The sequence below is a fragment of the Eucalyptus grandis genome, chromosome 10 (assembly GCF_016545825.1).
Source record: "Eucalyptus grandis isolate ANBG69807.140 chromosome 10, ASM1654582v1, whole genome shotgun sequence".
NCBI lineage: Eukaryota > Viridiplantae > Streptophyta > Magnoliopsida > Myrtales > Myrtaceae > Eucalyptus > Eucalyptus grandis.
In genome coordinates this window covers 34974934-34999641 of record NC_052621.1, presented here as the reverse complement: position 1 = coordinate 34999641, position 24708 = coordinate 34974934, and the positions used below count along the sequence as shown (strand labels likewise).

General features: G+C 38.0%; 1 protein-coding gene across 4 annotated transcripts; it reads left to right on the top strand.

Annotated features, from left to right (window-relative positions):
• The first annotated feature begins 8393 nt into the window (after positions 1 to 8393).
• On the top strand, positions 8394 to 24019 carry LOC104423003 (myosin-17). Of its 4 annotated transcripts, none has more exons than XM_039303470.1 (39): positions 8394 to 8884; positions 9692 to 9820; positions 10376 to 10519; positions 10614 to 10759; positions 10844 to 11000; positions 11129 to 11187; positions 11305 to 11464; positions 11557 to 11706; positions 11784 to 11920; positions 12039 to 12185; positions 12291 to 12392; positions 13145 to 13202; positions 13291 to 13392; positions 13498 to 13535; positions 13644 to 13770; positions 13888 to 14058; positions 15817 to 15948; positions 16043 to 16152; positions 16276 to 16336; positions 17058 to 17235; positions 17922 to 18127; positions 18286 to 18405; positions 18512 to 18610; positions 18729 to 18950; positions 19267 to 19406; positions 20024 to 20141; positions 20230 to 20280; positions 20360 to 20446; positions 20586 to 20756; positions 20921 to 21067; positions 21325 to 21531; positions 22163 to 22300; positions 22379 to 22449; positions 22543 to 22642; positions 22719 to 22775; positions 22874 to 22930; positions 23016 to 23096; positions 23395 to 23477; positions 23579 to 24019. In XM_039303470.1, exons 1-39 carry the CDS (start codon positions 8882 to 8884, stop codon positions 23700 to 23702), a joined length of 4590 nt encoding a protein of 1529 aa, XP_039159404.1. In that variant the 5' UTR covers positions 8394 to 8881; the 3' UTR covers positions 23703 to 24019. The 4 variants fall into 4 exon arrangements, 3 of the variants coding, with proteins under 3 accessions (XP_039159404.1, XP_010033758.2, XP_010033759.2); XM_010035456.3 differs by having other exon boundaries at positions 20915 to 21067; XR_005546979.1 differs by lacking the exons at positions 23395 to 23477; positions 23579 to 24019 and having other exon boundaries at positions 20915 to 21067; positions 22850 to 22930; positions 23016 to 23054.
• Positions 24020 to 24708: the final 689 nt, after the last annotated feature.

The window sequence follows — 24708 nt, the reverse complement described above, 5'->3', positions numbered from 1 at the left end:
CCCATATCACGCTTACCCCCGTTCTGCTCCATTTGCTCAAATCAATCCAAAGCCAATTTGGCTTTTAGGTCAATATAATTAATATATTTATTTCGTGGAAAATTAATAATTTAAAAACCATTTTTTCATAAACGATCAACAATATCACTTTTAGAGATGAATAGGTGAAAATATTTTCATTATTCACTGATTTTTTTAAGATATAAGCTATTAAATTATTATTGGTAACAAATTAATTTTTCATAGATTAATTATATTGAGCGATTATTTTTTCGGAAAAACATTTTCCAAGTCTTTTAGGGAGTGCATAATAAAATTTATGAAATAGAAATAAATTTCTATTCCATGGACGAGTTTCGAGTAAAGAAATGCGTTTGATAACAATTTAAAATTTCTATTTCTAAAATAAAAATTCACTTGATAACAGAATAAAATTTATATTTCTAGCAAGTGAACGACGATTTGGTGGTCGGAGTCCAATGTTTGACGACAAGTGTTCGGCATCTAATGATTGGCGACAGCGGCCAAAGTCCGAAATCGACGTTCGGCGTTTGGCGCCCGTCCGGTGATTGGCGACAAGCGATCGAAGTTTGGAGTTCGATGACCAACAACCGGCGTCCAACATCCGAAGTTTGACGTCTAACATTTGACATCGTGAGTTTGACGACTAGAGGCCCGGTGGCGGGTGGCTAGTGGCCGGGAAGTTTAGCGGCTAGTGGCGAGCAACGGACCGTTAGCGGCGGACATCCAGTGGTTGGTGGTGAGCCTCCGACATCCAATGATTAGCGATAAGCGGCTAACGACCCGTGGGCGTTTGGCATCCGGCGACCAGTGGTTGGTGAAGGGTGGCCGGAGTTCGGTGGCTGATGGTCGGCAATTGGAGGCTGGGGTCGGTGGCAGGAGGGCGGCAATCGACAACGGGCGTCCAGCATCCCACGGGCGGCAAGTGGGCGACAAGTGATGACGAGAGTGAACGATGAGAAAAATTTTGATTTCTCATTTCTATTCTAGAAATAGAAATATTAAAAATTTCAACTTCGATTTATGCTCAAAATCTATTTACGAATATAAATTTGTTATAGAAATAGAAAAATGAAATTGCGTTTTTCAAACGGTTTATTAAGCCTCAAACCCGTTCGGGAAACAAAAAAAAATAGAGAAATAGAGAAATAGAAATATTGTCATGTGTGCCCTTATTTTTTGTGAAACGAGTGGAGTTTAAGTATAGGGTGAGGTTGAACGCAAACTAATCTAAGGTCACTTGCCCATATGATCGGGTCTATTAGATCACATTGAGGTGATGCGCTTGTTTCAGTGAAAATAATGACTTAAAAAACATTATATAATAAAAATCGGTTGCATTGCTCATAAAGAACAAATGAACGAAAAATATTGTCATTTTCCACAAATACATTTCCATTGACTAATTATTTCAGGTAATATGAGCAATTATTTTTAATTATATATTTTTAATATAATTTATTTTCCGTGAAATAAATCAAACTCTAGAGATTTCCATATTTACTAGGAACGGTCATTTGCGACCCTACATTTAGCAACCACTTATGGGCTCGGGTTAGGTGAATATTGGGCCGGGCTTTTGCATCGAAGAGTTTTCGCATTTACTATGGAGCCCAAAAGAGGAGCTCACGTCAGATGAGTACTGGCCCCATTAACTGGACCGACCATGGGCCTACTAACTTTCACTTCAGATTAGCATATCTGCAAGGATCGAATTCGTCGTCATTTTCAGGAACACGTGGAAAAGGTCATTACTCTCTGTAAGAACTGGCAGAGAAAGGACATGAACCTGTCAATGTGAGCCGATAAAATTGAATTGCATGCAGCAAGTTCCAGTTTGACCGAACTGAATTCTAGCAAAACCTCTCCATTTCATAAACGTGGTGGGAGTTTGATGCTGCTGAAGAGTTCATTATTTTACAAAGTTCAAAAGCTTTCCCTAGAATCATACTGAAAAAGCGTATGAAATCATATGCGGTGATTATGTAGATCCAGAGTCATAATTGGGTAATTATTAGTTTAAAATACACGGGTCGATTATTGAAATGTTTGGACACACTTTTCATTCGAATCGTTGGAGATCTTATTTTCATATATATCAAACCAAAATATACAAAAGTGACCGAACATTGACATCCGATGTCACCCAAAAGAATAACAAACCACGTGTAACATTTTCGAGCGGAAACTATAATGCCTAGTCGAACCAAATAGGCCCTTAAAAGTCAACCAATTCCCACGCGGTACCAACTAAAAGGGCAATTAAAAGTTTAGGGCCCACGTTGACTTGACCCGCCACGGAAAGCCCAAGGCGAAAAACACCGAAACGACGGCGATCGCCCTTTACGACACAGCGTTTTTTGGATGATCCGCCTGCTTTACGAAGGTTTTCTTTCTATTCACGAGAAACATGCCTTTTGACGAGCCTAATTTGGTCACTTCGGCGAGATTGACGTTTGGGCAATCGGTTCCATCGAATCGCACGGATTCCTTATTTTTCGTCAGTAAAAAAATTCAAATAAAATAATTCCCCAGCGGAAATGGGCCGGGGTGCTTGTCGTGGAAGGGACGATGAAGTTGTAATAACGGGAACTCCCAATTACGATAATACCCTCGTCGTTAGTTTGCCGATTCGTCCCTTTTTTTTTTGTTTTTGAAAATACCCTCATCGTCGGAAAACTAATGAAGATCGAAGCAGAAATTATAAGGGAATAAAAATTTCGCATAGAAGGAAGTATTCTACTTTTCCGGTCCAACTATTTCCTAGGAGAAAGTTTGAAACATCATCACGAAGCATGGATTCCATCTTCATATGTCCTTGTGTCAAAGCAACACATACAAGTCTATTATAATACAATTTAGAGTTAGGAGATCAAGAAACAAATGAAGGTGTTTACGTCTATTTACATTGATCATGGAAATCTTCTTGGGAATTTTGAACCAAAGGTCTTCGGTCAAGGAGTTTAAATGTTATTGGAGATGTGAGTCTCCCAAGCTCACTCATCTGTTTTTTGCAGACAATGTGTTCCTTTTTGGCCAAGCGGATTGGAAGTCAGGCTGTGATCCTTAAAAGAAACCTCGACATTTTCTCTTCATGGAGTGGCCTTCTCCCCAACAAAAATAAGAGCGACATTTTCCTTTCGAGGAGGTGATCCTACTTTATGCAACAGAATCCTCCTGGCTTTTGGCTTCCAGGAAGGTAAACTCTCGGTTCGTTATCTTGGGGTGCCGATCATTTTAAAGAGGTTGAGCAAGGTTGACTGTACTCAGTTAATTGACCGCATTTTCGAGTCCGCTCCTGGTCCCACAGGCTTCTTTCTTTTGTCGGGAAACTTCAGCTTATAAGGTCAGTGCTTCATGCTATTCAGTCCTTTTGGGCTAGTGTCTTCACTTTGCCCTCTTCGGTTATCCTGGGGATTGAAAGCATTCTTTGTAGATTTCTTTGGAAAGGCACTTCCTTGGATAAGGGAGGTGTTAAAGTCTCATGGACGGATGTTTGTTTGCCTAAGGAGGAATGGGGGGCTGGTATTTGGTCTATCAAGGATTGTAACAGAGGCTCAATGCTGAAATTTATTTGGATCATTTTTACAGATAATGAATCATTGTGGTGCTGTTGGATCCACTCCAGCTTCTTAAAGAAACATAACTTCTGAGTTACCCCTTAGCCTTCGGTTTGTGCATGGAGTTGGAAGAAGATCCTTCAACTCCAGGGCTGTTTTAGGCAATCTTTCGGTTGGGAGGTCAATAATGGCCGTTCTATTTCATTGTGGTTTGATAGTTGGCTGCCTTGTGGCCCTCTTCATCTATAAGTTCTTAAAACTTTTTTGTCGGATCTCGACGTTCTTGCGTGGGCGGTTGTGGCGTCTTTGTATTCTTATGCTGGCAGATCTCACAAATTGCGTTTGCAGGATTGTGGTTTTTCGTTTCCTCCTCTTTTTGTTGACCGCGATCGTTTTGTTTGGCGTCAAGATTCATCGGGGGCCTTCTCCGTAGCTTTTGCTTGGAACTTCATCAGAGCTTCCAAAGCCAAAGCACCTTGGACTTCTTTTGTGTGGGACAAGGATTTAGCCCCTCAGTTTCAACTCCTTTTGTGGCTTATTACTAAAAACTGCTTGCTGACGCAATCACTTCTCTCGTATGGAAGGATTGGTTACTCGGTTTCCACTTTTTGTAATGCTCAACCGGACTCAACCGACCATTTGTACTTTGATTGCAATATTTCAACTACCATTGTGTACTTTTGGGCTACCAGGTGCAATTTGCCATGGAAGAATGGCACTTGGGCGGAAAATCTTGCTTGGGCTATGAAATTCCTTGCTGTAAGGACTTCTTTCATAGTCTCTCCCAATATTCCTTTGGAGCTCTTTGCCATCTAATTTGGAAGAAAATGAATGCTATGATTTTTCGAGGGGATTCTCTTGATATTCCTGCTTTGAGAACCATTTGATAAAGATGGTTAAAGATAAAGCAATTACATACAAGGATGTCCCTGACGCTCCAAGGAATCGGCGTTTACAGAGAGGTTGGGATCTCAACCCAGCTATCTTCACTTAATCTTACAAGGCTTCTACCCTCCCCTTGTTCCCGTTCGGTCGTCTTCAACTCGGACGATTATGGGCTTCGTCTTTAGCCTTGCACATAATCCCTCATTCGGTTTCCCAGGCGTCCATGGAGGTTTGGTGGCTGAGTCTGGTGGTTGGGCTGTGTTTGTTTTTTGCTTTGTTTCTGTACTTGCCTCACTCTTGAGGCTTTTGTGCAGCTCCCTTCCACTCTTTTATTCGCATTTATAGTGTAAATTTTGGTGCCGTTTTTGTACATTTGTCCAAAGCTTATCAATATATTCTTACCTTTTACAAAAAAAAAAAAACAATTGAAGCTGTACTTTCTTTTTCTTTTCTTAGCTCGTTGGCATGATTGAAATAAAAAAGGCAAGGAAGTTATTTCTTCTTGGTCACTAATAATAGTTTCATTTGGCACTCTGAAGTTGCGATTGACTCAAGATTTATGTTTCATGTTTTCTGTTCTTCATTCATTTATTTATTTTTTTCATTTCAAGGGGGAGTAGCAACGCAGTGCAGTGTCAGAGTAACAAGAAAAGTCAAATGTGAAGCCTCTAGTACCCAATATCTTTTTCATTGAGCAGGATCTCTGTTGATATCCTACTAGACCGAACAAGCAAATCATCAGGTGTCCTTGACAAAATACGTGATGTAGACTACACCATAACAAGAAAAGCCAGATGTGGAGCCTCTAGTACCGAATATCTTTTTCACCAAGTAGGATCTTTGTTGATATCCCACTGGACCAAACGAGCAAGTCATTAGGTGTCATTGACAAAATACGTGGTGCAGACTACACCGTTACTTTTCCAACAATGACGGTTCCATTAACTTATCATTTTCCATAAATAAATGCAAAGGAAGAATAGAACCGATTGAAGATATCCATAAGAGTCAATAGCTTGTTTTAAGAGTATAATTAGGGCTCTCTTTAGTCAATCCCATAACTAAATTAGGTTGACATTGAAAAAGGAAATAATAAGATGAAAATGCCATTGGCCATAGAGTTTAGGATAAATGTGTTACGGTTGGCAAAGTTTGGGATTTTTCGTATCATAAAAAAGATTTGGGATAAATTTGTCATTTTGGGTAAAGTTTAGAGTTTTTAGTAGCTTTTTCCCTAATTTAAAAAACATTTTTTCATAAATGATGACTAATATCACTTTCACAAATGATGGTTGAAAATATTTTCATTATGCACAAAAATATTTTAGATATAGATTATTAAATTATTATCAACAATGAAATAATTTTTCATCGATTTATTATATCAAGCAATTATATTTTGAAAAAACATTTTATGAGTCTCTTATTTTCCATGAAATGAGTGAAGCTCAAGTATAACATGAGATCGAGCGAAAACGGGTCTAAGGCCACTTGCCCATATGATTAGGTCTACTAAATCACATTGAGATGGTGCGCTTGTTTTCGTGAAGATAGTTCTAATAAAAATCTGTTGTGTTACCACCATCTGCGATGGCTATCTGGATAAGAGCTTTCATGATGTCCACCCAAAACGAACGGAGGAGTTCGAATCCTCTGCGGAAGCACGAGATCTTAAGCGCGATGTCAGGGTGGTGGGTCCTTTGCTAGTGTTGCCCTAGGGTTTATCCGCCGGCTGCTGGTTATATGGGATTTCTTGGATATCAAAAAAAAAAATGTTGTGTTGCTTATAAAAAAATAAATGAACAAAAAATATTGTCAATATCGTCATTATCCACGAATATATTTTTATTGACTAATTATTTCAGGTAATACGAGCAATTATTTCTTTTTAAAATTTTTAATATAATTTATTTTTCACGAAATAAATCTAACTCTAGAGTTTTCCATATTTACTAGTAAAGGTCATTGGTGACCCTACATTTTGCAGCCACTTATGGGCTCGAATTAAATGAAGATTGCACCGGGCTTTTGCGCCGACGAGTTTTCCGCATTTACTATGAGGCCCACAAGAGGAGCTTATACGATCAGCATTGGCCCCATTAACAGGACCGACCATGGGCCTACCAACTTTCACTTCAGATTAGGGATCGAATTCGTTGTCAGTTTTCAGGAAAACGAGGAAAATGTTAGGACTCTTTGTATGAATTGGGAAAGAAAGGACATGAACCTGCGAATGTGAGCCCGATGAAGTTGAATTGCATGCAGCAAGTTCCAGTCTGATTGAACTGAATTCTAGCAAAACCTTCCAAATTCATAAATGCGGCGTGAGTTTGATGATGCCGAAGAGTTCATTATTTGCGAAGTTCAAAAGCTGTCCCTATAATTGTACTGAAAAAAATATGAAATTGTTTGCAGTGATTATATAGATTCGGAATTGTAATTGGGGCAATCCTGATTTATACACGTGCTATTAAAATGACGAGACATACTTTTCATTCAAACGTACGAGATATTGATTTCATATATATCAAAACAAAATGTGCAAAAAGCGATTGAACATTGACATCCGATGTCACCTGAAAGAGTAACAAATCACGTGTAATATTTTCGAGCGGAAACTATAATGGTGGGTCAAACCAAACAGTCCCTTAAAAGTCAACCGATTCCCATGCACAACCAACAAAAAAAGGCCCTTAAAAGTTCTAGGACCCACGTTGACTCGACTCGCCACGGAAAGCCCAAGGCGGAAAACTCCGAAACGACGGCGACCGCCCTCTACGACAAAGCGTTTTTGGATGATCCGCCCGCTTTACGAAGCTTTTCTTTTTCTTCACGAGAAACACGCCTTTTGACGGGGTTAATTTGGTCACTTCAGCGAGATTGATGTTCGGGCAATCGATCCCGTCGAATCGCACGGATTCCTTATTATTGTTTTTTTTTAAATGGCATTTTTCGTCAATAAAAGAATTCAAATAAAATAATTTCCCAGCGGAGATGGGCGGGGGTGCTTGTCGTGGAAGGGACGATGAAGTTGTAATAACGGGAACTCCCAATTACGACAATACCCTCGTCGTTAGTTTGGGGATTTGTCTCTCTTTTATTTTTTTGTTTTTTGACGTTTTTTTCCTTTTGTGAAATAATTTTTGGTCCTATAAAAAGTGGAATTTGTGCTTGTGGAAATTATCGAGTAATCGGACTTAATTTTTTTTTGTCACCATCAAAAGTATCAAAATGATCTCATCTTCATTAGGTGTGTGCAAAATAGACTGCTTAAATTGGACTGAACTAGCTGATTGGATTTGATTTTTGGGAGTATTGTTTGGTTTTTCGATTTCAAGGGAGAATCGGACCGAACTAGACCAATTATATATAATTTTTATTATTTAATATTTAAAAAAAAATAATGAATTTAGTTTATTATTTCTAAGGAAATAAGAGTCCTTAGTTGGACAATAAGATATTTGAATGGAAGAATAGAATTTGTTTCAAACTCTGAATTTGTTTCTAATTTTGGACGATAAGATATCCATATGGAACATGAAAAAATAGTGATTGATTTTATTAAATTGGACTAGTCCAGGTCTTGGATTCTTATTTCCGTCTTGAAATTGAATTAAATCGAGAATCGATCACCCATAGTCTTCACCTTATTCAGCATAAATCTAGTTTTTTTTTTTTTGGTCGATAACCCGCATAAATTTAGTTGAAAGCTTTTAAATGATCCCAAATATTTTTTTGGGGGGTCAAATTCAAATGATCGCATTACGCAAAAGAAAAAGAAATGGAGACGGTGGCGTGGCAATTGCGTAATAAAAGCCCATTTCGAGGCGCCATGTTGAAAAGCCGGTTGATTTGGCGAGCAGCATCGGGAGTAGCTTAATTAGTCAATAATGATGTTTCGATGGCTTGTCTTTTTGAATTTCACCGGAGAGCTAGAGAGCTAGAGAGAGAAAGCTTGGGACGGAGACAGAAGAGAGAGAAAGCTCCTGTGTCGTTGTTGTTGTGTGGGACACCACAACTCCCTCCTCCCTCTCACCACACACGACCCAAAAGCTTCAAAACTTTCGAGGGAGAAAGAGAGAGAGAGAGAAAATCTTGCAAGCCTCCACGAGGTCTGGTCTAGAGAGAGAAAGGCCCGTTGCCGCACGTGCTAGAGAGAGAAACAGGCGTGGTGGGTTACGGCGGCGGCGGCGGCGGCGCGCGGAGGCGCGCGGCGGAATCCGGTTGTGGAAGCTTTGGGAGGGGGGCCTGGAAAGATAAGAAGTCGTGTCCGGAGGTTTGTTGAAGGCGGTGGAGGAGATAGAGAGAATTTTGGAAGGCGTAGCTGTTGTGAATCAGCTCGCTGATCCGCGGAGACCGGGGCTGAGGTCTGGCGCCGTTTGATGAGCTGAGGATCGCGGCGTGCTTGTCGACTTATGGTAATTAAATTCCGCGGACTTACGATTGACTCATTGCTTTCGCTTGCATGTGGTCTTTGACTTGCTTGGAGATGGACTTGCGAGTTTGCTTGACTGCAAGGCTCCATTTCTTTCTTTGTGGTAGCACCACGGAACGTGGATTTTGGTTTGCTGGGGGCTGTATTAAAATCTTTTGAGACCTTTTTTTATTTTTAATTGCTGAGCAGTGGATTGAATTGGACAATGACGGTTAAATATAGAAATTGTGTTGGGAGATGTTCGTGCAATTAATCCTCCAATGCTGAAGTTAGCATCGGTGATGAGAGAGCTAGGAAAGAAAGAATATGCCGCCTGAGAAATGCAATGTGATGGTGTTGTTTGGCTTTGCACATCGCACATGGTACTGATACGTTCATGTGTGTATGGAAGTGAAGTTTGAATTGACCTAAGGCGCCACTTAACCAATCTATTACCTTACTTGAACACTTGTTGTGCCCAAATGCCAAGCCAATTATGTTTTGGATGAAGCTCACTCATGGACAATCTATTATGAACCATTCTACCACACTCCCCCCTCCCTCCCTTCCTCCTCCAACTATAAAAGAAAATGGCATGACATGAATGATGGAAAAATGGTGTCATTGAACACAAGCATTACCAAGTAAATATCAGAGTCACTGAAATTGAATTGTTATGAAGTACGTAAAATCTGATCTGCAATGCTTTTCATTACTCCTCACCTCGTAATTTATTGTTGGTGTTCGTGTCATTTTTAAAATTTTTACTTTAAAATAACTTGATATCTTTATGGTAACTTCACTCCTGCAGGCTCAGCCAGTGCAAATAATTGTGGGTTCTCATGTCTGGGTTGAAGATCCTGTTCTGGCATGGATTGATGGAGAAGTAACTTCAATTAATGGTCATGAGGTCCATGTCAAGACGACGGATAGAAAGACGGTAAGTGCACCATCATCAAATGCGTGTCATACTCAGAACTGTAAACATCTGGTGTTAATCCAATTGAGAGTCCTGATACTTGTTAAATTTCTGTTTGACAAGTCTCTGCCAGTTCAGCTACTGCCATTTCACAATTGAAAAAAGGAAAAGAAAAAACTACCAGAGAAGCTTTCTTGCATCAAAGTAAATGATAACATATTAATTAGAAGAATTGAGATCGAGAGAGCTTAATATGTTCAAAAGGCTTTAACTGACCATTAAACTTTTAATTTTAGAATGAGTACGGTCAAACTGAGCAATAATTCAGGCTTCAAGCAGATTGTAAAATACTATTGCACAGTTGTTTTATTTTGTCAAAATATCTATCTTCGAAATGTTCTTATAAGCAGAGTGAAGTCTTCTCAGAGAGTCTCAGCAACTGAAGCATTCTATAGGGTCTAAATATCGTTCAGCATGATGTTTAGCTTTTCTGCAGTCTTGTTTTATGCTGATCTATAACAGTAGTCTTGATTATTGATATTTTTCGGTATAATGACTTGTGGATTGCACCTGTAGGTCATGACAGATGTGTCGAAAGTATACCCAAAAGATACTGAGGCTCCACCTGGAGGTGTGGATGACATGACAAAGCTTTCTTACTTGCATGAACCTGGAGTGCTGCAGAACCTAGCTACGAGATATCAACTCAATGAGATTTATGTGAGCTACTGGCAGTCCCTCACTGGATTATCTTTTAGCCTTGGAGTTTTCTTGCATTACTGGTTTCAGTAAATAAATTTGCTGTTGCTTCCAGACCTACACAGGAAACATACTCATTGCTGTTAATCCATTTCAAAGATTGCCTCACCTATATGACACCCACATGATGGAACAATATAAGGGAGCTGATTTTGGAGAATTGAGTCCTCATGTGTTTGCAGTTGGTGATGCTGCATACAGGTGAATTTGGTTCCTAGTTGCGCTGGTGCAACTTTTCTTTTCCCTCTTGTCTTCTCACTGATGTGCTGAGACACAAGAATATAGGGCTATGATCAATGAAGGAAAGAGCAATTCAATTCTGGTCAGTGGAGAAAGTGGGGCTGGTAAAACAGAGACGACAAAGATGCTCATGAGATATCTTGCACACTTGGGGGGTCGATCAGGAGTTGAAGGAAGAACAGTGGAACAGCAAGTTCTGGAGGTAGCACGACTTGCCATTTCTTATTTGAGAATGTGTTTTAGGATCTGAACTTGTCTATTCAATCACTACGTGCATTCAAATTATGAACATGACAATTATTAAGCTTAAGTCACAACTGAACATTGCAGTCAAACCCTGTTCTTGAAGCATTTGGCAATGCAAAGACATTGAGGAACAACAACTCAAGGTGCATCTCAATGTTGCTATCTATCTATCTATATATATATTGTTTTTTGACATAGTGTGGGTTTACTTCAACAAGATAGGATTTGTTCTCATATACTTCTCATGATCCATAATGTAGTCGATTTGGTAAATTTGTGGAGATTCAATTCGACAAAAATGGGCGGATTTCGGGGGCTGCCATTAGAACTTATCTGCTTGAAAGGTCACGTGTTTGTCAGATTTCCAACCCCGAGAGAAACTATCATTGCTTTTACCTTCTTTGTGCTGCTCCAGAGGAGGTATTCTCTCAATGGATTCTGTTGGAAATTTCATATTAAGCTGTTTATGTGAACAATATGTGGCATTTTCAAATTCTGCTACTTTTTTTCAGGATATTGCAAGGTATAAGCTAGGAAGCCCTAAATCTTTTCACTACTTGAATCAATCCAGTTGCTACGAGTTAGAAGGTGTAAATGATGCTCATGAATATCTCGCAACAAGGAGGGCTATGGATATAGTTGGGATCAATGAGGAGGAACAGGTCAGCAATTTTTTGTCCAGGCCATTCATGGGATTGACGATCCTTCAATAGATTCTAAATAAGCAAAAGTTGTTCAGGAGGCAATTTTCAGGGTTGTGGCGGCAATCCTTCATCTTGGAAACATTGATTTTGCTAAGGGAAAGGAGATTGATTCTTCAGTGATAAAGGATGAGAAGTCAAGATTTCATCTTAATACCACAGCAGAACTTCTTAGGTGTTTACTATTACTCCACTGGAAACTGTGAATGTGTTCTGGTGATATAACTTCTGTATCACTTCCAATGACTCTATCTAAAGGGGCTTTATCTTAATGTTAATTTATGGCATAATAGATGTGATGCCCAAAGCTTGGAAGATGCTCTGATCAAACGTGTAATGGTGACACCTGAAGAAGTAATCACAAGAACTCTTGATCCTGTTAATGCAATTGGTAGCAGAGATGCATTAGCCAAGACACTATACTCCCGCTTGTTTGATTGGTAATGAACTTGCATCATGTTATTCTTTTTCTTTATCCGACTGGTCTATCCTAATCGGTACTCCCTTTTCTACTTATTGCACTCTAAGAAGTCATAATTTTACAGGATTGTTGAAAAAATTAATCTTTCAATCGGGCAGGATCCAACATCAAAATCCCTGATTGGAGTTCTTGATATCTATGGTTTTGAAAGTTTTAAATCCAACAGGTTAGTTCACTGACCGAAACTTTACGTCCTAATCCTCCACGGTGCTTGCAAGAGAGGAGCATACTTTTTTGATTTGAGTGTGAGCTAAAGCTTTGTTAGATGGTTTGTGCATATGGTACTTCATGGAAAAAGAATGTAATAATGATGACAGTAAGTTTAAGCTGAGCAAGACATCGTAGTTTATGTCAGAAGCCTGTATAGGGAGTTACCGAAATGAATTTTCATGAGGTTCTCTGTACAGATGGTAAATATAATGGACATTATTCGACTTATTAGGTTGAAATTTTCAATAGGCTTTCAGAAGAGGTCATTCTTTTGGTTCACAAAGGAACAATTAATATTGTTGTAGCATAATGGTGGTATTTGTATTTCCACATAGAGCATTTAGATGGATTGGCAACAGCCACTTGTGAAATTTGCACGAACTTAAGATCCTTTTTATTGTCCTTTTGATATTTTGGGCATAGATCAATATGCCAAGATACAAGAGAGGTATACTTGAAGCATATATAGCATTTCCATTTTGCATAAGAGCTTGATCCTCAAGAAGGTTTGTGTTTTTCCTCCCTTAATATCTGACAAATTTGATCGACCTCTGCATGTTCATTCGTGAACTCCCCTGTTAGCATGCCTCTGCATTGCCATTAGTTTGCTTTGCCCTGGCCACTGCAGATAGCAACCAAGTCAATTAAAACAAGAGATGTTGAGCATGTTGTGTGGGTTATATGCTAATTTGCATTTTTAATTGACAGTTTTGAGCAGTTCTGTATAAACTTCACCAATGAGAAGCTGCAACAACATTTTAATCAGGTTAATTTGATAATTCTGTTTGTTTGTCTTGCAAGTTTTATAGAGTTCGTTCTCATTTAGTTTTGTGTTATGTGTAACCAATGTGCAGCATGTCTTCAAAATGGAGCAGGAAGAGTATAGTAAAGAAGAGATAGATTGGAGCTATATCGAGTTTATTGATAATCAAGATGTATTGGATTTAATTGAAAAGGTATGTCAAATTTGACACCATTGAAAATTTCTTGCTTTACATTCAACTGCCTTTGCTTTCTTGTTTGTGTTGAGCTATTAACTAAAATCACTGGATCCTCTCCAGAAACCTGGAGGGATTATCGCTCTTCTTGATGAGGCCTGGTATGCAACTTTGATTTATATTTTTTATTGCCAAACTATGCTGTCCTAATATTTCTCTCCTTTAGGTGTCTCACCTTGAATTGATTGTTCTTTTGTGGTTTCATGCAGTATGTTTCCGAGATCTACCCATGAAACATTTGCCCAGAAGTTGTACCAAACTTTTAAAAGCAACAAACGTTTTATCAAACCAAAGCTCTCTCGTACTGATTTTACTATATTACACTATGCAGGGGAGGTAAGTGTCAGAGTTTAGTTCAATGTGCTAAATTATCGGAATCTGAATTGATTTGTAATCTTTCTGGTTTCAAAGGTTAGAATCTGAATTAATTTTCAACCTTTCTGGTTTTAAAAGGTTGCCTACCAGGCTGATCTATTTCTGGACAAAAATAAAGATTATGTGGTGGCAGAACATCAGGCATTGCTGACTGCCTCAAAATGCCCATTTGCGGCAGGTTTATTCCCCCCACTTCCTGAAGAATCGTCCAAATCTTCTAAGTTTTCTTCCATTGGATCCCGCTTCAAGGTACTGGCATGCATTTTTTTAGCTTGTGTTTATAATGGAAACTGTACTAGAGATTAACTAACATCCACATATGGTACTGATATTATATGCATACCCCATGGCTAGTGACCACAAGCTTCTCTCATAGGTGTCAAGGTTTAATTTTGAATCATGTATGGCTATTCCTATAGTAGTTGATTAAATAAGTTTTCTTCTTTAGATGTTTATGAGATTGTTATACTTTATTGTGAAGTTCAGCAATCATTATCTGCTCTTAATATATGCCCTGAAAACTTGAATATCTTTAGATTAGCATAGCTCATTCATTTTAGTATTTCAAGTTGGGATCATTGTCAAGCTTAATTATTGCATCATATATGAATACTTTGTATATTTGATAGATGAACTTTAGTCTTTGAATTTTTATGATCTTTTGGCAAAAAAAGGAAAAAAAAGGGCTTATGAGGTTGCTTTTGCTATTTAACATGAAATTTAGGAATCTCTATCTGCAGTTAATAATTCCCTTTAGAACTTGGATACGTTTGCATGGTCATTGCTCCTGGAATCCAATTTTAGCAGTTTAAATGGGACCATTATCAATCTCAATTCCCGGAGTTCAGACATAATTATGAAATGATATATTACTTAAGATGGCGCCCTTCTAGGTCTGTTGCATACATGTGGAAATTTCCCTCAAAGGCTGTGACTTGAAGTGAATCTTTCTTGAACAAGGTGTTTTCATTAAAAAAAAAAAGAAAAACAGAAACATTTGTTTTTGTTAGTAACAAAGACAAAAATGGAAATAGTATGTTTCTTATTCCTCAAGCCACTTTTTGGCTAATTTGAAGGGTCACATCAAGGGATTTTGAGGTGCTAGGGTCTCGATTTTTGTAAATAACAGTGGTTGCAGGTTTTGAGTTTTTGGGTTAATGATATTTCAGCAGGAACACTCCTTCTCTGTAATTTTTATATGGAGTCGTAGCCCCTTGTACCTTTTCACTAAATCTATATTTACCTTTTCTGTTGAGTGTAAATATGGTATGAAAAAAACTGTACTTAATATTCCATTTCCTTTCTTCTTTGGATGTTGAAACGGTGCTTATTGTTCCAACACGTAGCTCTGGTCCAGTAACTCCACTTGACAAATTTTGTAGCTTTTGCAAAGTACTGTTTTGATGGTTTTACATTTATGAATCTTTTCTTTTTTGTTCTGAAAATAATAATTATGCTTTAACTTCTTTTCTGGTCCATCATGGTGAAGTCTTGAATTAGCATATATGTTCAAGTTCCTGTGAATTTGTTTCTCTTGAGGTATTGTAACCAGAGTGAAGGTCTTGCTGATATCTTTATACTTCTCATGTGAGAGATTGAATGGTAGCTTAGCGTTCTTTATTGTGGGAATCAGTTCCTCTGCAGCTTAAAACTAGCAATTGAAACCATATTGTTGGATTGCCTAGCAGGTTTGAGAAGGTTGATGTCATTTGATTCATGAGACTTCATTCCAAAATTTAGTAAAAATTCTTGAGAATTAGTACAGCCATGTAGAGACTGACTGATTTCTCCAAGCTTCATTTCCTATATTGTCACCTCTCCATTTTTTTCCCCTTAAACTTTATTGCTAGAGTAGTGGTGATTTAATTCTTTTTGTTTGAATTCTGTGAATAGATTTACGCGACACCCATAGGCATAGGATGAGTAACTCTTTAAGCTGAAGATTGCACAACTTTAAAGGTTTAGGTTGGGGAATGATTTGACTTGTGTGCATTCTTGAAATGGCAGCTGCAACTTCAGTCTCTAATGGAGACGCTGAGTTCTACTGAACCTCACTACATCAGATGCGTGAAGCCAAATAATGTTCTGAAACCTGCTATATTTGAAAACGTCAATATCATCCAACAGTTACGTTGTGGTGTGAGTATACAATGCATCGCTTGAACTTCACTTTGTATGTCCTCTCTGGACTTTTATTTTCAATAATACCAACAATATTGTCGATCTGTAATAGGGTGTCCTTGAAGCAATTAGGATAAGCTGTGCTGGATATCCTACCCGGCGTACCTTTTATGACTTTCTTGATCGCTTCAGTGTTCTGTCTCCAGAAGTTTTAGAAGGGAAGTAAGTACCAAATCGATGTATAATCACATAAATGCTTTCCATTAAGTTGGAGATCTTTATTGAGTATTTATTGCATGTCAAAACATTTGTAACAAGCTATCGTGTGGTTATATTGTTCTTCAGCTACGATGATAAAGTTGCTTGTCAAATGATTCTTGATAAGAAGGGATTAAAAGGTTACCAGGTAATTGGGCGTTCCCTTTTTATCCTACTTTATTACTTTTGGCATCTTCATATGATCTGATGCTTTGGCTAGTTTTATTTGCTCTTTTAGTTTGGATGATGTTACAGACTTGTTTTGGTAGTTGTCGAGAGAATAATATGGGCAATACTCTGTTACTTAGCTTCTTTTTAGGTTAACCCATGGTGTCCTTTTTTCTCTTATTCGTCTATTTAAATGCTTAATTATTTGGTGAGGTTACATATGAACCATCTGCTATTTGAATTAGTAGTATATTGCTTGGCTTACTTTGGGAGTGACTTTAGCGTGACCTTGCTCCTTCAAAGTGAGATGTCCAAACCATGGAACTCATTGCTTGACCTCCCCCACTCACTTTGTCTTTTGCTTAGTTCAATTGTAACAAGTTGATCAATGTACCAAATGCTCGCTCCTTTTTATCCCTATTTTTAATCCTGTCCATTTGTGACCATTCTCAAGTTTAATTATCAAAACAATAGGTCGGGGCTTTACCAAATTGGTTAAGTTCTTACTTTATAATTACGGGAAACTATGAGTAACTTCATTTGAAAGATTCTTGGTATCAAAGACATGTTACTTTAATCATCATTTCTTGCTTAATATCCATATATCTTCTGGAAGTTCTTTAATATCCAACTTGATTATTGGTTTCTGAGTTTGAAAATTTTCTTCTATTAAGTTCCTTACCTGTGGCGTGTCTTGACAGATTGGGAAGACCAAAGTTTTTCTCAGAGCAGGTCAAATGGCAGAGTTAGATGCTAGGAGGTCTGAGGTGCTTGGAAATGCAGCCAGAACCATTCAGCTGCGAATGCGAACTTATATGATGCGAAAGCAGTTTATTGCATTACGCGAGGCTTCTGTCACAATACAGTCGTATTGCCAAGGTACTTATTATTGCCTCAAATCAAACTTCAGGGCTATATTCATTATTTCTGTTCTTTTTATCTTTTTTTTTGTTGGGGGGGGGGTCTAGATTTCACTGTCCTTTACGTTTGTGAAATCATCATAAGATCTTGAATAAGCTTGGAAATATCAGAGCTGCCTGTTCTAATGGTGAGGGAAGTGAGTTGCTTGATATTTAATAATTTACGGATATATTCTTTTTGGATTAATATTAGGTGACCATTTGTTGCAAAAGTTAAGTTGTAACAAACTAATAATGTAAAGCAAACATATGCATAGACTCTTCCTGCGTAAGCCAAGCCTTACATGTGATATACAGGATAAAGAGTGTGACCACAACAGATGAACTAATGAGAGCACAAACACAATAACAAAAAAATGGAGAATAAACATCATCTGGAGTGTCAAGATTCGAACTCTTGTTCTGTGCTTTAATACTTCTTTGGGTGACCATTTGTCTCAAAGGTTTAAGCTGTCTGGAGATGAGTTTGCGAATTATTCAAGCATATCCATGATCAATAAGCAATATTGAGTTTTAAATATATTCTCTGATTTTGGTAACTTCAAGTGTATCTGTCCCCCCTCTGTTTTGACTCTTCATATCACTCTATCCCTTCTTAATAGTCCATTTGCCCAATCTGAATTGCATTTTGTTTTACCTTTGCAGGCAAAATGGCTCGTGAACTTTATGAACAGTTAAGACGAGAAGCTGGAGCACTGAAGATCCAGAAGAACTTCAGGGCCTTCATTGCAAGAAAATCTCACTCGAGACTAAGGTCATGTGCTGTTGTATTGCAGACAGGATATAGGGGAATGATTGCTAGGAATGAGTTCAGATTTAGAAAACAGACCAAAGCTTCCGTCATCATCCAGGTATTATCATGTCGAGTAGAATTTGCCTTCCCCGTGGTTCACTATCGTAGTAAATTTGCCATCTGCTGTTTCCAATGGCACATAGAACATTGATTATTCAATTGTTGAAAAATTTGCAAATGTACAAAAATAAAATGTCTTAGTACTGGTGTCTGCAGGCTCATTGGCGGTGTCACCAAGCATATTATTATTATAAGAGTCTCCAGAAAGCTGCAATTGTTTCTCAATGTGGATGGAGAGGCAGAGTTGCAAGAAGAGAGCTCAGAAAGCTCAAAATGGTTGTCTAGTCAACAATATTAATTTTTACTTACAATAGTTGTTTATTCTAAATCTCCAGTGATTACTTAGGTTGAATTGTAATATTTCCTTGAAAATGTTGTTTAGGCTGCACGAGAAACTGGTGCCCTTAAAGAAGCAAAGGACAAGCTAGAAAAGCGTGTGGAGGAGCTTACATGGCGTCTACAACTTGAAAAGCGCTTAAGGGTGACATATTAATAATTTTCTTCAACAAACTGTTGAATTTTTTTTTATTAACATGCGGTAGGGTTGATGCTATTAAACAAGCTGTCAATATGAGTTTGTGCTCTCTTTTTTTGTGCAGATTGATCTAGAGGAGGCGAAAGCCCAAGAAATTGTCAAGTTGCAGGACACAATAAATGCTTTGCATACAAAGGTGGAAGAAGCCAACTCTATGGTCATTAAAGAGCGAGAAGCAGCCAGGAAGGCTATAGAAGAAGCAACTCCAGTTGTGAAGGAAACCCCTGTCATTGTTCAAGATACAGAAAAGATCAATTCATTAACAGCTGAGATTGAAGAGTTCAAGGTAGATTGCTGGCTTGCTGAGGATTGATATCTTTTTGGAAAATGATGGTTGATGGCAGTGGTGTCCCCTTGGCATTCAATGATTCTTCTATCATTTTTCTGCAAAATTTTTTCCTTTCTGCAAGTACAATTATGCACATTTCAGATTAGAAAAAAGTTCTGGCAGAGATAAGGATCAATATTTAATTGAATTACTGGTCATCATGCTTGATCTCATATCCCAGCTTCTAATTATTTAGTGACTCTTGTTTTTTTTTTTTCCTTGTCTAGCTTATTTTTATCTAATAAGTGAGCTTATACTTTTCCTTGTTGGTTAGGCATTGTGGATAAAGGAGACACAAACAGCAGAGAACGCAAAAAAAGCTACTGCTCTTGCTGAGGCCAAAAACAATGACTTGATTAAGAAGCTTGAGGATTCAGAGAAGAAGGCGGACGAACAACATATTTTAGTGCAGAGGTTTGTGAAAAAGATGCAGAAATTCGACAATTTTGGAACATCTTAGTAGATTTAAATGTAGTGTTCTTTTGTCAGTTTCCATCCCTTTTTTACCGTGTCTTTTGTACAATTTCGAGCAGTGTTAGTCAAGAACAAGCGCCTTGTCAAATTTAGTCATCCATTTTTTCTGAAAATTTAATTTTTATTTTTTGATTGTCGAAGCACATAATTATGATGGTCAGAGGTGCAACTTTGCCTTTTGCCTTCTACTTCACTTAAGACCTGATTGCTGAAACGTTTTCTGTATTGTCACATTTAAAATGCTAAGTACTTCCTAAGTTTTTCAAAGACTGTATGATGAGACAACTTGAGCATGAATGGGCCGTTATTAGACGTTTTTATGACTTCTCAGTGGAAGTTTTAGGTATCAGCTGAGGTATATATTCATGAAGTGTTTCAGCAGAAAATAGATTCTGCTGTTGAACCTAGTATGACATCTCTTATTGACACATCTCATGTGTTAAAGAGGTCTCGCGATAGGGTTTTACTTAGAGACTGTCAGATGTAAGTGTCTATTTGGGGGGGTAAATGTATGACAAAATCTGAAGTTTTGACCATGTTTAGTTCCTGCTTTACAGGCTTGAAGAGAAGGTCTCAAATTTGGAATCAGAAAATCAGGTACTGCGCCAACAGGCACTCGTCATATCACCATCTGGCAAAGCTGTGTCTGTGAGACCAAAGACAACAATCATTCAGGTATGAAAGGAGCCCGAATTTAAATACTTACATTATGTTAACTTAAATAGGAAAGTCAACCTGCACCATTTTTTTTTTCCATTTGCAGAGAAATCCAGAAAACAATACTGCTCTAAATGGAGAAATTCGAAAAGCTCCGGTAAGGTTGAGTTTTTGGTTGAGATAAGTGCTATATCTGCATATCAAGACTGAAATTGTTTGGTCACATCTTTTTGTAGGCACAAGATTCAGTACTTGCTCTCCCTCCTTCACGGGAACCTGAGACAGAGGAAAGGCCACAGAAATCTCTCAATGAGAAGCAGCAGGTTTGTTTGTGTTTCTCTTGGGGATGTATGAAGCATGTTCTTCAATTTGATCAGCATGATTAAGCTAAACCCATAATAAATTCTCAAGTAGTCATTTGCATTAATAATGTCTCTCATTATATATTCTTCCATGCTGCAGGAGAATCAAGATATCCTTATAAAGTGCATCTCTGAAGATCTAGGGTTCTCTGGGGGCAGGCCTGTTGCTGCTTGTCTCATATTCAAATGCCTTCTTCACTGGAGATCATTCGAAGTTGAGAGAACTGCTATTTTTGACCGTATCATTCAAACAATTGGCGCAGCAATTGAGGTGTGCCTCCAAGGAGAACATTTTCCAAATTGCTTTAGGATGAATGTGTGTTGATTCTGATTCAGTGTTAGTATAATGAAACAAACTATACGAGTGAGTGAGGTGTTTGTGTTGATACCGCATGCCATTGACTTATCCCATCCAATTTCTTACTTAAGGTGCAGGACAACAACGATGTATTGGCTTATTGGTTGTCCAATGCGTCAACGTTGCTGCTACTCTTACAGCGTACACTAAAGGCTAGTGGAGCAGCAAGCTTGACTCCACAGCGGCGAAGGACATCAGCTTCTATATTTGGAAGAGTGTCTCAAGTAAGTGCACAAATTTCTCTCCAGTTGCTTAGCTTTACACAAAGGCTTCAAATGTTTTCCTTTAGATTTCCTTCTTTGTCTCTTCAATAAGAGAAAAGTTCTTTAGTCTTGAATAACTAATGTTAATGTATCACCACAGCTTCTAGCCTCGAAAAGGGTATCACACATAGCTTTGTCTTTGCTTTATATACCTGAATTATCCCTCCACATCATGGTTAAGCTTTTGGTTGGAAATTCTAACACCTACAAGCACTCAGGGTCTACGAGCTTCTCCACAAAGTGTTGGGTTCTCATTTCTTAATGGTCGGATGCTTGGTGGCCCTGACGACTTGCGACAAGTTGAAGCCAAGTATCCAGCTTTGCTTTTCAAGCAACAACTTACAGCTTTTCTGGAGAAGATATATGGACTGATTAGAGATAATCTGAAGAAAGAGATCTCCCCCTTGCTGGGACAATGTATTCAGGTCATCCCTGATTCTTCCTTCGTCACAACAAGTAACCATGAGATTGGCTATACCCCTTGTGGAGTCTCCTGAGATAAATAATTTTCCATCACTTGCAAAATCCCATTTTAGCGTTTCTTCGAGCATACTAGTTTATTAACTTGTGTTTGACTAACTTTACCAAAAAAAAAAAAAAAAAAAAAAACTTGTGTTTGACTAAGGGTGCCTGGTTATTGAATGATTATCCTTTCCTTATGAGAATTTCTGGCTCTTACATCATAAGATGCTCTAATGGAACTTGGTAGTCCAAGGAATAGCTCATAATTTGTTTCTCTTATCAATGGAGCAGTATAAATAATATGTGAAGTGTTGTTCTGGATCAGATCTTTTGTTTAAACAAATCAAAATTCGGCTTACTAACTGTTGATGAATAACCTAAACTGTGTCTAGCAAATACTGTCAACTTATGGCGACAAAAAAGTCCAAATGCATATAGAGTCAACTTAGCCATGTTTCAGTGAGTCGTGAGCAGTACGGTCTACGCAATAGTCTCTGATTCTTTTAACATAGTTTTCCACTTCTACTATTTATTTATTTATTTTTTGGTCATGGCTTTCCACTTCTACTTAAGAAGTGCTTTTTGCAAGTGTAGGCACCTAGAACATCACGTGCTAGCATGGTGAAGGGGCGTTCTCAGGCCAATGCTGCCGCTCTTCAAGCTTTAATTGCTCATTGGAAAAGTATAGTGAACAGCCTAAACAATTGCTTGAAGACGATGAGAGCCAATTATGTGGGTGGAGTCTCCAACTTGTGTGTCTTGAGATGCTGTCTTTATGGCATGACCTGATTGAATTTTTTGTACGTGCAGGTTCCACCATTAATTGTCCGCAAGATTTTCACTCAGATATTTTCATTTATTAATGTCCAATTATTTAACAGGTAGGTCAGCTTAATGCTCAATCCTGACCTGTTCTCTCTAATTATTGAAAAACTTAGACTGTGTGTAGTGACAGTTGAAAACCATATTTGCAGTCTTCTCCTGAGGCGTGAATGTTGCTCCTTTAGCAATGGGGAGTATGTAAAAACAGGGCTTGCTGAGTTAGAGCAGTGGTGCCATGATGCAACTGAGGAGGTGAATATTCAAGAATTAAGCATTCCTTTTTTTAGTTTTCTGAGAATCCTGTGATTTACATCTTCTGTACATTCAGTTTGTGGGATCAGCTTTGGATGAATTAAAGCATATCAGACAAGCAGTCGGCTTCTTGGTTGGTTCATCTCCTTTACTATCACCTCCTCATTTAGAGGTTCAATTTTCTATCAATCAACTGAGTTGGTTTAGAAATTTAATTTTCTGTGGAATTAGGTCATACATCAAAAACCAAAGAAGAGCTTGAAAGAGATAACCAATGATCTTTGCCCTGTGAGTACTTCTACCTGACAACAGCATCCAATCTCTCTCTCTTTCTCTGTCTCTTTGATGACACTTCAGTTGGCAATTTTTTCAGGTTCTTAGCATTCAGCAATTATACAGGATCAGTACAATGTACTGGGATGACAAATATGGCACCCATAGTGTATCAACAGATGTAAGTTTTGTGCTCAAGACAGATTGTATATCTAGTTTGTCTTTTTCTTCAGAGTTCTAAGTTTAAGCCAAAAACTGCAGAAATTCTCAGATGACCTTATTGGTTTATGGGTTTAATCCAGAAAGGTTGTTGCTGTAGTTGTCATTAGTTTGCCATATGCTTTATGATGGGAACTAACTGATTCGTGTAGGCTTGCTTTTACGGGTCATAGTTTACTGATTTCAAATGTCCTGCATTACTATTTGTTTTTTTATCTTGTCGCAAGACTGATTTGTCACTTTTGAATCCACTCTTGCAGGTCATTTCAACCATGAGAGTTATGATGACAGAGGATTCCAACAATGCCGTTAGCAGTTCTTTCCTATTGGATGATGATTCGAGGTACCAAGACAGCATCCAACTGGGACATATGCCTTGCAAAACCAATCCTTAATTTCGTGTCTCATTCTTTGTGATAATGAAAATGCGCATTTCTTGTGCAGCATCCCGTTCACGGTGGAAGAAATTTCAAAGTCAATTGAACAGATCGAGGTGCCCGAAATTGAACCTCCGCCTCTAATTCGTGCGAATTCAGGCTTTACATTCTTGCTACAACGTGCAGAATGATTGTAGTTCCTTTCACAAGGCTGCTCTTCCACTGTAAATACGGCCGGTGTTAATAGATCTTTTGTGTACATTCATTCTTTTAATTTTTAAAAAAGTTCGGGTCGGTGTTGGCCGCCCAGGTCATAGGCTGTCTTCTTTTTAGTTAGAAGGCGGCAGCGGTGGCGTTATTTGGGTCACTGCTGGTTCGTGCCAGAATGTACCATACGTCCAGTTCTTGATATCTTGAAGATGGTCAAATATATATTCTTTTGTAAATTGTGCAGCATAGCAATCTATTTTGATTACTTGTACCATAAGTAGTAATGTTTAGCTTCATTCCCACTGTTCAGTTCAATCTCTTATGAAAAGCTTCTCGATCGCGGCTTTGTTGACTAATGATCTCGAATTAGGGATGGCCTGAGATGGATCTTCTTGCCACTAAATCATCTTTGTTTTACTTAGATGGTGGGAGAAGGAAAACGTTGAAAAGAATGGCCCTAAACACTTTGGTTAGATTGTTCAAGCTTGATTCACAAGCAGGGCATATAATCTACATTTTCTTTTTATACTTTGGAGTTTAGTGTCATATCTACATTTTCTTTTTTTTTGAGTCAATCAACCCGCAAAATCTACGTATACACATTAATAATTCACCGCAAAATAATTAAGCAATCTATAGATTATTCAAAAAAGAAATTGGAAGGCTTTGTTGATTTCACAGAAATTAATAATTAGAAAAATATTTTCTTTGTTTGAAATAATTAGTTGGTTAAAAAATATTATCATTATTCACAATACTTTATGCTCAAAATTTTGTGAATCATTAAATCTTTTTCTATTTGTTTATCTTTATAGGAGATGCGCATGAATATTTTTAAGAAAACATTTCCTTCGCCATTTATTTTTTGTAAAAAAAAAAATCACCCTAAATCTCTTGATTTTTCCCATAATTCTGTATATGTGCTCATGCAAATATCTCATCACAACATATTTTAATTTGAACACGCGTCATGATTGCTATAATCAA